This window comes from Cygnus atratus, chromosome 1 (assembly GCF_013377495.2).
Source record: "Cygnus atratus isolate AKBS03 ecotype Queensland, Australia chromosome 1, CAtr_DNAZoo_HiC_assembly, whole genome shotgun sequence".
In the NCBI taxonomy this organism is placed as follows: domain Eukaryota; kingdom Metazoa; phylum Chordata; class Aves; order Anseriformes; family Anatidae; genus Cygnus; species Cygnus atratus.
In genome coordinates, this window is record NC_066362.1 from 181,205,140 (window position 1) to 181,218,665 (window position 13,526).

The 13,526-nt window shown below is 40.5% G+C and overlaps 1 protein-coding gene across 2 annotated transcripts; it reads right to left on the reverse strand.

Moving 5' to 3' along the window:
- Nucleotides 1–1,357: 1,357 nt before the first annotated feature.
- On the reverse strand, nucleotides 1,358–13,504 carry CKAP2 (cytoskeleton associated protein 2). Of its 2 annotated transcripts, none has more exons than XM_035542428.2 (9): nucleotides 13,370–13,504; nucleotides 11,194–11,281; nucleotides 9,477–9,549; nucleotides 6,935–7,752; nucleotides 5,372–5,561; nucleotides 4,632–4,799; nucleotides 4,026–4,098; nucleotides 3,117–3,546; nucleotides 1,358–2,285 (listed from the first exon to the last, which is right to left on the reverse strand). In XM_035542428.2, exons 1-9 carry the CDS (start codon nucleotides 13,416–13,418, stop codon nucleotides 2,048–2,050), a joined length of 2,127 nt encoding a protein of 708 aa, XP_035398321.1. In that variant the 5' UTR covers nucleotides 13,419–13,504; the 3' UTR covers nucleotides 1,358–2,047. The 2 variants fall into 2 exon arrangements, with proteins under 2 accessions (XP_035398321.1, XP_035398320.1); XM_035542427.2 differs by having other exon boundaries at nucleotides 9,477–9,552.
- Nucleotides 13,505–13,526: the final 22 nt, after the last annotated feature.

Below are 13,526 nucleotides of genomic sequence, written 5' to 3' on the forward strand. Positions count from 1 at the left end.
GAAGCGTGTCTTTTCTGCAAATAGAAGGCCCTACCTGGCTGTAAAAAAACATGTCTTTTTAGGACTGAAGGCTAAATGTAAAATATTTCATGATATTTTGCTTTGACAGCTCACTTTCAAAAGTCAACTAATTTACTAATATTATATAATTTACTCAAGTAATCTACCTGGACTTTTGCAAAGCATTTGACACTGTCCCATATGACATCCCTGTCTCTAATTTGGAGAGACAAGGATTTGACAGATGGACCACTTGGTGGGTAAGGAGTTGGCTGGATGGTCTCACTCAGTGTTGTGATCAACAGCTTGACGTCCAGGTGGAGACCAGTGACAAGTGACATTCCTCAGGGGTCAGTATTGGGACTGGTGCTTTGTTGGCAACATGGACAGTGGGATCGAGTGCACCCTCAGCAAGTTTGCTGATGACACCAAGCTGAGTGGTGCAGCTGACACGTTGGAGGGAAGGGATGCCATCTGGAGGGGCCTGGACAGGCTAGAGAGGTGGGCCTATAAGAACCTAATGAGGTTCAACAAGGCCAAGTGAAAGGTCCTGCACCTGGGCAATCCCAAGTACAAACACAGGCTGGGCAGAGAATGGATTGAGAGCAACCCTGAGGAGAAGAACCTAGGGATTCTGGTGGATGAAAAGCTTGAAATGAGCCAGCAGCATGCACTTGAAAGCCCAGAAAGCCAACCATATCCTAGGCTGCATGGAAAGAAGCATGACCATCAGGCCAAAGGAAGGGATTGTCACCCTCTACTCTGCTCTCCTGAGACCCCACCTGGAGTACTGTGTTCAGCTCTAGGGTCCCCAACATAAGAACATGGACCAGAGGAGGGTCGCAAAGATGATCAGAGGGCTGAAGCACCTCACCTACAAAGAGGGGAGTTGGGGTTCCTCAGCCTGAAGAAGAGAAGGCTCTGGGGAGACCTTATAGCAGCCTTCCAGTACCTGAAGGAGGCCTACAGAAAAGCCAGAGAGGGCCTCTTTGTCAGGGAGTGTAGTGATAGGACAAGGAGGAATGGCTTTAAAATAAGAGGAGAGATTTAGACTAGAGACAAGGAAAAAAGTTCTTCACTGTGAGGCTGATGAGGCACTGGAACAGGCTACCTAGAGACAATATGGATGTCCTTGGTTGTTCAAGGCCAGGTTTGAAGGGGCTTTGAGCAACGTGGTCTAGTGGGAAGCGTCCCTGGGGGGGGGGGGGGGGGGTTGGAGCTAGATGATTGCTAACGGCACTTCCATCCCAAACCATTCTCTTAAGTCTATGATTCTAATTTTCAGAAATCCAGTCTCAGGACTGTAGACATATTCCACAATTAGTTTCTAAACCAAAGCCCCAAAATAAAGAACAAATACAACTCAATTGATTAGTTTAATAAATCTACCATATTACAGACTAATGCAAACCAATATTATAACAGTCACATAGTAATTAGTGTATCAGACCCCATCGAAAGTAGATTAACTGATCACGAATAATCCCTTTAGTTAATGGGATTATACTCAGTTTCGTTGAAATACCCCGTAAAGATGGATACTGCAGTTTAAGCTAGTTGTACACCTTACAAGCTGGTTTCAGTTTTCAAAACTAAATGCTGCTGTAGTAAATACTGCCCTACTGGAATTCCTAAATTACTTTTGTTCCTTAAACTAAAAGTTAGAATATGCAATTCTAAAGATTTATAGGAATTGTAACAGGAAAACAGTTGATATCAACATTATATTACAATCACTGAACTGTGATATAAGGTGTGTTAAATCTAATTCTTAATTCAGTATATAATGTCAGTCATATTTAACATGATGACCCTGATGTTTATAAGTACCAAAACAGACCAATATATTTACCACAAGAGTTTGAAAACACAGAAGAATACACATTTAAAAGTTTAGTGACTCATACAGTCAAATTTCATCCTAAGCCATCCTCACAAGTTTTAGATACCACCTCTCTTGAAGCTGCTAAAAACACATAAAAATCCCACCCAAGCTTCCTTAAAAAGGATCCAATCTCTCCCCACCATGTAGTGTTGATACTCATTTTTACTCTTCCACTTCAACAGTTGCTTCCTTCAGCTCATTGTTCTGTTTGTGGAGAAGTGCAGCGGCTTTTGATTCCAGTTCTCCCAGTTGTTCAAATGAAGAGACACACGAATCTTTATCTTTAGGAGTATCTGAGGACTTAAACATCTTTTCCCGAATGCGTAGGGAATATCGCAAAGGAGTTACGATTTTCAGGTCTTTAGCATTGGAGTCATTTGCCTCATGGTGCATCTTCACACTTAAGAAAATTAAAATGTTATTTAATATAGGCACACACACAATCATACAAACTACCTCCGTAGCATCTAGCAGAAACAGGTCATTACTCCTGTTCAACACTTCCATATTCCCATAGACAAAGGAAACAACAAGCTGGCCCTTTCCTATCCATGCAGTTAAAGCTAGACGTGCAACTCTTTTCTTGGCAAGATATTTTAATCTGGTAAAACTCCTGAAAAGTTTCTAAAGGAAGATTCCCCCCCCAACACACACAGTTCCATCAGAAAACTGTTCTTCCCATTGTCAGGGACAGCAGATAGCCGCCAGGAGCCCAGCTTCAACACATTCCAAAACAGAGCACAACTTTCTGGAGTCTGTTATCTCAAATGGAACTTTGTGGAAAAGGAGAATTGAACTGTTATCTGTTTTGTCCTGGGATTACCACCTAGATTCTTGCATCAAGATACAGTTAAGATAATCTTTACATGACAGTTGCATCTTGTTTACTTTCTCTGCATTTTTTGACATATAAACACATTCATGTTTGAGAAGGGATAGAATAGAGACACCAAATTTCTCTTTACGTAGCACAGTGTAGAACAAAGATATTTGATTACTCTCTAGTGAGGAATTTCAAAGCCAACTGTTTCATTTGAATTCAAGGAAATCCATGAATGTATTTTAAAAGACTATCTTTTCTGAAGGAACAAGAAGCAACCCCAAAAACTTAAGTTCTCAAGTGCTTTTAACTAGATGTTCACAGAAGCGGTGCCTCCCTGTTTCAAAATGGCAAAACTTACTGTTGCCCCAGGTACTGCAAACTTTCCATAGTTACCTTCTGTAATCTCACCTTTCCAGGTATGGTGTGGTAGAGGGGTTGTATCTCGTTACGTAAGTTGTGTCGTCATTCCTCTCAGGAGAATTAACTGCTTGTGCTAGCTCTTTCACCCAATCTTCATTCTGCTCTTCCATTTCACGTTTTCCTTTGTTTTTTGTACGCTCTTTAGCTTTGTGCTTCTTATTCTTTTTTGGCAAGATCTCTCCTTCTGGTTTCAAGTCTATTTCTTCTTCTATTTCTTCTTTTTTGGTCACTTCATTGCCAGTCTCTGCCTTCTTATCATCACTCTCTGCTTTCTGGTCTTCAGAGTTGAGACTCTTGAAGGTCTCCTGAACCTGCTCGAGAGATGAGTTGGGTTCCTTGCTGACCTCCTCTGCTTCTATCTGAGCTTCTGTCTTGCTGACCTCTTCTGATTCTAAATGAGCTTCTATCACAGCACTCCCTAAAAATAAAATATTGAAGAAAGTACAGCTGTGAGTAGTTACAACTAAAGAGAAGTTAATATTTTTAGGGAGATTTCTCTACTCTTAAAGCTTTACATAAGAATGAAAGTAACCAACGCTATGCTGTAGCAAGACTATGCATCTGCTATTGAAACAGCTTACATGAAGCAACTAACTTTTAGCTCATGAGATTTTTTTTTTAAATTTACTGTTTGATACTCAGGCTAAAAAGGCTGCACAGTGTTGATTTGAGAGAGCTTAAGCAGAAAGTTTGAATATGAAAGCATCTCCACCACACATCTTAACATGCCCACAGCCAAAAGGATTAGTTTAGACAAGGTTGTTTTCATATTAAGTACAGAATGATCACAGAGAAGCTTCCATAAAAGAATCTGATATAGGCATAAATAGTGTAAGCAGTTAATTTGTGTAGTTAAATGCCTGGCTTGACTGGCAACAATAAAATACTCAAACTTACCATCCTCAGACTTAATCAGGCTTTCAGTATTTTTCATAATATCTATTAGCATGCGTCGTAGTTCATCTTTAGGCTGGAAAAAGAAGTTTTATTTTAGAAAACAGTTCCAAAATTATTTACTATTTCAACTTATTTGGCATAAGTTACATGGAAAGTGGTACATACTACACAGTATTCAAAATCCTGTAATGCTGTTCAAACATAACTCAGAACAAGAATGAATCCTGTACTTTCTGTATTGGGTGCCCTAAAGCTGTATTTGATGCCCTAGTATCTTGCTGGTAATAAAGCAAAGGAACTAAGCTGATCAACAATGTAAAATTAAGTTCTGTTTGGGGTTTCTAGTAATACCAGAAGTCTCAATCCTTTATTTCTTTAGGCAGAACATCATAACGTATTTTAATGATCCTAAACCTTTCTTCTTGCAAGCAACGGATCTACAGTTGTGACAGAGCAAACCAAATTCAAATCTGTGCATTCAGATGGGTCAGATGACTTTCCTGTCACACAAGCATTTATTAAAATCAGAAGTACCTGTATTTTACATGCTCTATACTTTCATGCCTTTTTGTTTGTTAATCTCAGTCTACATGACAAGTTGCTCACCATTGCTCCTGCCAAAATAGCCTCCTCATAGACAGCAATAATCTTTTCAGGAGGGCCTGTCCGTTCAAGATGCATCCAGCAGATCCAATATTTTGCAAGCTTTTTAGCCCCAGGAGCGCTCTGTATCAGATCTTGCAACATGGCACGTACTTTATCACCTTCGCATCCCTAGAAGTGACATGACAGAAGAGAATCATATAGAGTGAACATCCCTAGGCACTGTATCTTATCTAGTTTTGACCTAAATAGTTATTTTTTTCAAGAGCGACCCTGAAAGTTGAAGATAGCAAGTATTTACAAGACTGAACTATGAACTTGAGCACAATTGCCATTCAGCTGTTCTTCCAGATGAGAACTATTTATACTAGCCCTTTTACATCCCATGCTGTCTAGTCCATAGATAACTTCAGAATTACTTTAAAAAGACTTTCCGAAATCCAGACAAGTTCCTGCAGACGCAAACATGTTTCAGATGAATTACTTCATAGCTACTCTCATTACTTTATATCTCTTCTAATTTATTATTTTACCGTTATTGCCTCATCTCATTGGTAGTTCAATGAGTTAGTGAAGTTGAGCAACAACTGTTTTTTCCATTTGTCAGCAAAAACTATGATATTGCTTAATTTGGGGAGCAGTTAATCCCCTGCATCTGATTCACAGGTCCATCATCACGTCCATAGGATTTTCATGCTGTAGGGGTCTATGCAAATAGAATTTGTAGGCAAGAGATTGAACACCTGCTCAGTTAACTGCAGACATTCCACAAGAGTCTTGTTGACTTTTTCACTGTGTAAAACATGATCTAAGGAACCGCCAGCAGAAGAAAATTCTTGTTCTTCACTCTTAAGGCGGGTTTCCAGAAACACAGATGTAGGTGGCCTCTTCATCACTTTTCCTCTAGATGCTCTCCATTCAGCCAGGCGAATTCTGCATTTAAGAACATTATTAGCGGTAGTGAAACAGAAATTATATTTTTTATATTAACTGACATTAATTGGGTAAGTCATACAAAGACATACTTTGTGGGGAGTATCCAGGAGGCTGTAGCGAGGTGGGGGTTGGTCTGTTCTCCCACGTGCCTGGTGACAGGACGAGGGGGAATGGGCTAAAGTTGCGCCAGGGGAGGTTTAGGTTGGATATTAGGAAGAACTTCTTCATGGAAAGGGTTGTTAGGCATTGGAATGGGCTGCCCAGGGAGGTGGTTGAGTCACCATCCCTGGAGGCCTTCAAAAGACATTTAGCTTAGTGATATGGTTTAGTGGAGGACTTGTCAGTGTTAGGTCAGAGGTTGGACTAGATGATCTTGGAGGTCTCTTCCAACCTAGATGATTCTGTGATTGTAGAGATGGTCCTCTAATCCTCTCCCTTTAATCCTATGAGGCATCCTAAGAGGCATATTGTTGCCATTTAGGTCTGCACAGAAATTTCAGAACCATGCACATCACCCCACCTACTTTAGGTATCTGACAAGTCAGAATTCTTTCATCTCTCCCTTTTCAGCAGCAGCGAGAGTCTTAGGCTACAGACCCTGATTTTCTGGAGGGTAAAAACCACCCCTGATTTATTGGTCTGTCATCTCTCTTCCGTAATCTCCATCACCCAGTTCAGAGCAGAAAAAACTAGGACAAGACTCTCTCTAAAGACACAAAGCATTGAGAACGGCATAAGATGACCCTGTCACACAGCCTATAAAACCTGAAAATCATGCATAAGTGTAATTCAGTTAATAGAAATTTCATTTCAACCCCATCACCCTACAACCAGAGATTTTTGGTAAATGCAACTTTTTCCAAGGAGCTCTACCAAGAACACCAAACAACTTCTAGATTACGGAATCTCTACCCTATCATCTAGGCAGCATTCACCAAGCTGAAAAATATTTCATTGGAAAGTGCTCTCCTCAAGTTCATAAACATCCTCGCTTCCACATACATCTTGCATTATTTTTTTATATTTTTAAAAGCACCGCTGTGCATGGGCAATTAATTTACAGAAGCATCTGCCATGCTCAAGACTGTCAGAACAGTTTGCCTAAAAACCAGAGTGCAAACAATATATAATTTTCTAACTGCATAGATACAAACTGTAAGTCTAGAGAGCTGCTGCAATTAGTCTGAATCCTAATTTCATACTATTAAGTCTACGGTTTTAGTCTGCTGCCTTTCAGCATCAAGTTGAAACACTCAGTCCTTATTTTTCAGTGCATCTACAGCAAGAAATAGATCAAGTTAGATGTTCTTGGAAAGCAGGCGTAAACACCTCACGAGATCAAGCTATAACACAGTGACTAATCCAGTTACCTTCTCTCTTCTGCTGACTCTTTCAGCAAAACAGATTTCCTGTTGCCATTAGTTTTAGAATCCTGTCCTGTCTTCACACCAGGAACAACTGGAACTGCTTTTGCTGGGGCTTCTGGTTTTGCATCTTCACAGAAACCCACAGGTTTCTTCACTCCCACTACTCCACGGTCAGAACCGTTAGAAGCAGCCTTCAGTGGCTGTGGTCCCCTTCTGCCAATCGTGTTTTTTTGGATCGTTCCTTTCTTTGGTACTACAGCAGATGTCGACTGCCTTTTATTCAGGCTGGACTGTGAGTTAAGAGCAGTTTTATCAGACGGTTTGCTCTGTAATGGGAGGACACCGTTAGATTTTACAGAATTGGAATGATTTGTGACTTTGATGGTCTTCAGAACTACACTGCAGCTGCTTGTGGACAAAGATTTCACTGCTGGCTTGGTGGCAGAAGTACCAATCTTCTTGTCTGGCAAAGAACTCTTTTCCCCTTCACCTTTTGGTGCTTTTCGGAAGGAATTTATCTTGGATTGGATAACTTTGCCACGATATGTACCAAGCACTGGTTTCCTTGTTAGGCTGACATTTGAATTCTGTTTTTCTGCAATCAGTTGCTTCTCTTTTATGCTTTTTATATACAAGAAGGACTTGCTAAGTGTTACGTGCTGAGATTTTATTTCAGTGACTTCATCCTTGGAAGTAAGATCTTCAGCATTATAGCTTGTCCCGGATGCCAGTGTTATCATAGAAGATTTTAAAATAACGTTTTCTTCTGAAGTTGTACTTGATTGGTCCCACGAAAGTTTATTAGCATTCTCTTTGTCCTCCTGAAGTGAAAAGCACATCCACAGAGATGTTAGATGTATGTCCATGCTGCACGTTACTTACGTTTCTAAGAGACTTTCAGTTGTTTACAGGACTAGACTATTTAACAGTAAATGCCAATTTAAAGGAGGCAGTATCTACAAAAGTAGTGTATATACACACACCAAAGTAGAACATTTGTCAACAAGTATTCCAGAATTCACATCCAAATTTCAAATAAGGATTCTTTTGAATTCTGTTTGGGAGTAAGGGGGCCCAACCCAAGGGCTAAACTCTTCTTACAGAAAGAAGAATTCCTTTAAAGCAACTGTCAGCTTTTAACTGCCAAAACTGCCTTCCAAGAAGAGTCATAAGTTACGAATGAATATCTCAGTTTGAATAACCCATCACTTAATGGCAGCACCATTCCTCCCCTAGCATGGATAGCCGGCTGACACCAAGTAGTGAGTAAAACCTTTAATTAGGTCATTAGGATATGCTACCAAAAGCGGGAGAATTTGTTACTAATGAGATGTAGGATGCTGGAGATAAAAATGGACGCTTGAGTTTTACACCACATTCTCCCGTGCTAGAGGTCATGAGAAGTGGGATCTAGTCTGTTCCTCCAAAGAAGTTGCTCTACAGCAAATAATACAGCATTGTCCAAAGGGAAGCTTATGGAATAGTGAAAGATTCAAAAGCAAGAAAAAAAAAAAAAACAACACAAACAGCACACAGAAGTCTACAGAAGCTGTTATTCTTTTTTAACGAAATATCCTTGACTGTAAGAAGACTGCTCTGCATCTCATTCTCCCATCTGTCATTCACAATTAGAAGTTTAGGCTTGGCCAGACTAGTAACTAGTTCTCAAAATACATGTGCCACTATTTATTAATTTAATACTATGTGGAATCCATGTAATTTAACTCTTGTTTAAAAATCACAAGACATTAAAATGGACCAAAATACCTCTGTTCAAGAAATTTCTAAAAAAAACTTCACACTTTGGAAAGCGCTCACATTTGAAATTTTTTCAACCCTCAGTTTTGAGATTTGAAGCTTTTTGCTTTTCTCTTCAAACAACGGTAGGTTTCTCAAATCTTTCAGATGCCAAACTAAAAACAATCTAAAACGAATACTGGTTTTGTGTCAAGTTTTTCTTCACCCTTTTCATGAGAACAGGTCTGGAGAGGAATCTGCTATTTCTAGCAGCACAACCACATACACCTTAATTCTGGAAAACTTAAACAAAATGATATAGGAGAAACATTCCTGTGCACTCACAATAGATATACAGCATCTACTTCTGATTGCATTAAGTTTGCAAGCATTACAACTGACAAACCACATATCTAACAGTTGTTTTTTTTAAGCAACCAAGCACGAATTCTCTGCTGACGGAAGATCTTGCTCAGACTTTATATAGCACCCCTGAAGGATGAAAATATATCTAAAAAGTTCTGAGAGTCCCAAGAAAAGGTGACAAAACTGAATAATTATTGCAAATAATCCCTTCTCCAGTCAGGTGCAAACTGAATACCATTATGATCCATTACATACAGTCCCATGGCAGCTCTCTAAAAAGCAAATATTAAGCTGTCACTGAATAAAGTTTTAACTAAATGCACCTCTGCACATGCAAAGTTCTCGTGCTGTGGAAGTCAGTATCTTAAATGTGGTTTAAGTGAGAGGAATGTTGTAGCCCCAGAAACAGAATGCCATCAGTATTTGAATATCAAAGACTTACCATTTCTGGCTTTGGAGATGCTGACAGGTTTTTGTCTTGCAGTTTATTGCTAGCTGCTCGCCTAGTTCCGCTACTGCTTAAAAAGTAATAATAAAAAAAATCTTAGACCATCCTGCAATGTAACAGAAGAATGTATTTTTTAAAGTAAGTTCGTATGGTCCAGAAGGCAGCCTACAGGCTGAATTCACAATGAAGCATTTCTGTTCAGAATGGGCTCTTCCCTCAGAAAAGACGAATGCTAAGCAAGCACCGGTTGTGGCCCAGATTGCAAAACATCCCTTTGTGCACCATAGAGAGCTGGCAAACCGAGGCAGGGAAGAAAAGATAACAGACCATATTTACTCCAGGTGTCATTCACATGTTTAAGGATGAGCACCGATCTGCATGGCATGATGCATCTGCTACAAAAGGTCAAATTTCCTGCTGCAGTTGAAGTGGAGGGAGGAACAGCTTCCTGCAGAAGAAGCTGAAGCTCAACTACTGCAATTATGAGGCCAGGCCATTTGAGTTGAGTCTGAATAAAGATACATCAACATAGATGACTAGTCTACACTGTGGAACAGTAACAGCCTCAAGAAAGGGAAATATCTGCAAAATAAAAGCATTAGTCATACTCACAAGCATGATGGCTCTGAACAGTGAGTTAACTGAAGACTATGAAAAACCCTGGAGCTTCATAGCCAGAGAAGAAACGGAAAGCAAGGAAAAGTAGTAAAGTAGATCAAACTACACCAAAATTATTGGCACAATTAAAGTAGTCAGCACTGGTTTTCTAAAGCAAGACAGTTTTCTACAACATTAAAGCACTTGCCTTTTCCAGCTACACGGAGCAGGTATTTGACAGATTATTTATATCCTTGCCATTTCTGTGTATTTTATATTCAAAGGTCACTGCTCAGTTAGATTTGTACTACCAAGTTCTGTGTGCTGTTGAACACTATGGGACCTTAGCACTTCAAGTACACAAAATGGTAAACAACACTTTCCATTTTGATAGGAACAAACTTCAAAATTAAATTTACCACTTACAAAAACATTGAAGTGACAAAGCTACACCATAAACTAATGTTAGAGCTAGAATCCTCTGTACTTCACAACACCGTCTTCTCTAAAGAAGCTTTTTTTGCTTATTGGGAAGTCTTATAATGAATGTCCAAATATAGGTCAATAAGAAGTTAAGAAGCACTAATACTGGATGATAGGTGTCCACATTCTGTGTACAGAAAGTTACACCTATCTACTGGCCATCACACAGCCTGGGCTTTATTATGACATATTTGCACTTCGCAGAAAATATTAAAGTAGTAGCTACAAAACATAGTGAAACTACATCAACTGGATTGTGAACACACACAGCATAACCTGAGTAGAAAGAGGGGAAAAAAGGTGTTTGCAGAAGGAAGGCTGTAGAGGTAAATAGTAAATTGGCATCTGAAATAAAACTTCTGCCATGAAGGTGTCCTGTTCTGTCTTAGTCTCCAGTAAAACAAGTAACACACTTCCCAAATTGCATCTATTAAGACAATGCATTTGTTTAAGAAAACCTGTCTGTACCTGCTCTCAGTAAAAGGACTTTCAGAAATCCACGTGTTCACCAGTCTTGTTACATGGTCTCACCTTTTGATTGAGGTTCTTTGTAAGAACTGTCATTCACACCTTTCCCACCAAACATGCCACCTCCTAAAGGAACATAAGCTATAGTAGACAGTAATAGTACCTGATCGGTGCCTTGTTTTCTTGAATGGGCACGCCAGAAAAAGTCTTTTTTCTTGACAGATATTCTTCAACTTTTTGTCTTCTCTGTTCTAGTGGGTTTAAAAAGAAAGATTACATTCTATTACATTTTCATCTACACCGGTAACTCCTCTTAGAAAAATGGAAGAGTTAGGAAAACGTATAGTTAGGAAAGCATCAAAATATTATAAAACAGATGCTGTGGATTAAAGAAATCTTAGGGTTTATATTCACATGTTATTATGTTTCAAACATTCATTTCTTAAGAAAGGCTATATTCAAGGGGCAACTGAATTTAATTTTGACATTATACAAAATGACTGTTTTGCTCCTAAGCTAAAAGAAATCTGACTTTGTGATGGGAAGACATTAGGCTCTTTCATCTTTTCTGGATGCTTGTCCATACCATGCCATTCACGTATCTGCTGCTGGTTCAGCAAGCCCACTTTTCACAGTAATATGTAAACAGATGTGAAAGGCACACACGAACCCATCTGACCAGCTGTAAAATCACTTGCTTCTCTTTCAGACCAAGAATGGGAGTTAATTACAGTGTAAAACGATTTTGAAAACGTCTTAGGCCAGCCCTCACTGTCTTAATACAGAAAGTCATTCCAGAACAAGATGCTATTTCCCATGTTCTTGCTGGTTGATTACGGAGCAGACTGTCAGTCCTTCACAGGTCTACATTGCTGATCTTTAAATTTTAGACACCCTGTCTCCATATGCGACCTTGGCTTGCTGGAAGCAGCTGGGATAGGATGGTCCTGCCCAAAGCGGAACTGAAGCACCCACACAGTCAGTCTGGACAGTTAAGACTTCAAGTCTTGCAACTATTTCACATGCAATGGGATGGGAGAGCAATAAGGTAAAGCATTAGCCGCTGACTCTAGAGAAAAAACTGGTTTATGGCATTCAGGAACTCATAGTTCTGCACCTTTCTCCAACCGAGAGAGACTCATTCACCAGTGCAAGACTTAATGAACTCCCAGATAAAACAAAACTTCCGCCCCTCTAAGGCAGGCATGATCTCCCTTCCGAACCTCTTTGTGCATATTCTTTATCTTTCATATTTTGTCTTGCCCATCATTCTTGTTTCACACTTCAGAAATCTCCATCAACATGTTCCCTCAGCACTGAGACATTTCTGTGTTACTGAAGCTCAGACAGTAGAAATTGTTAAAATACTGTCTTTGAGACCCCAATGTTAATCCTGTATGGCAATAAAAGAATTAAGCACTTAATTGGGGTTAAAAATAATAACAATGAAAAATTGTCATCCCACAAAACGTGGTAATTGTCCTCAGAGCCTCCTCCTAGTATGAGAGAGCTGAAAAGGGCAAGTTTTCTCATGCCCTGACACACCAAAGCCTCAAACACACAGCCAGTAGAACAGACTGAGACCTAGGTGTCTAAGTTAGGAAGAAGGAAAGGAGCTTGCAGAGGCAAGTCCTGCAGAGATGTCTCTGTCAAGAATGCCTGTAGACATGCATGAAGGCTGCTACAGCAAGCATTCTGCTACTTAATTTCAGGTTAATTTCAGATGGAGAACAATGTTGTATTTGTAACCGAGCATTTGCATTAGGATTCAGCTTCTGTTTGGCTCATAATAAGCCTAAAGCTGTTTCCATTGATGGATTAAAACCTGGAGCCTTTTTCAAGAAGTGTTTTTCTGTTAATGCCCTGCATTAAAAAAAATAAAAATAGAAAGCAGCAAATGATTTGAAAAAATACTTAAAAGACTGCTTACGTGCTTAGTGCAGTTGGATGTGCAATTAATGGAAGCGTGGGATGTGCAAGGTGCCCCTCCTGGAGCTCAAGCTGTGCTTTTGCAAAGTGAATTGTGTCTGGCCGTGACATGCACCTCCTTCTGAAAGAGGCACTGATCCTAGAATACTACCTACTTCCTCCATCGGCCACGGGCGGAGTACCTTGCACCTAAACCGTAGGTATACTTTTCTGACGGGCTGAGGGGCTGCAGTGAGGGACCACCACCATCTGGGCACCGCTAAGCTACCCTCACACCTCCACCTCCCCGCGAAAAGAGAAACCCCAAACCCCAACGCGGGCCCCACAGGAAACAAAAGAGAGAATCACAGCGCCCCAGACACACAGAGCGGGGAACGACCCCTCAGAGCTGCGCTTCCCCGCAACCTTACCTCGAAAAGCCGGCTCGGCCCTGCGGCTGGGGGGAAGCCGTGCCGCCATGGCTGCCGCACCGTTTGAACCGCCCGCCGCGGCGCTTGAACGCGCCAATGGCCGCCCGCCCCTCCCGCCGCCGCCCTAAGATGGCGGCCGCCGCCGAAGCCGCCGTCA

Bases quoted from the DNA above. Each gene is read 5' to 3' on its own strand.
- CKAP2 (XM_035542427.2), bottom strand. From the start codon at position 13,418: ATGGCGGCACGGCTTCCCCCCAGCCGCAGGGCCGAGCCGGCTTTTCGA. The intron at 7,753-9,476 runs GTAAGTCTTTGA...TTTTCACTTCAG, and splicing joins CATCTCCAAAGCCAGAAATG to GAGGACAAAGAGAATGCTAA. The intron at 5,562-6,934 runs GTAACTGGATTA...TCTTAAATGCAG, and splicing joins GAGTCAGCAGAAGAGAGAAG to AATTCGCCTGGCTGAATGGA.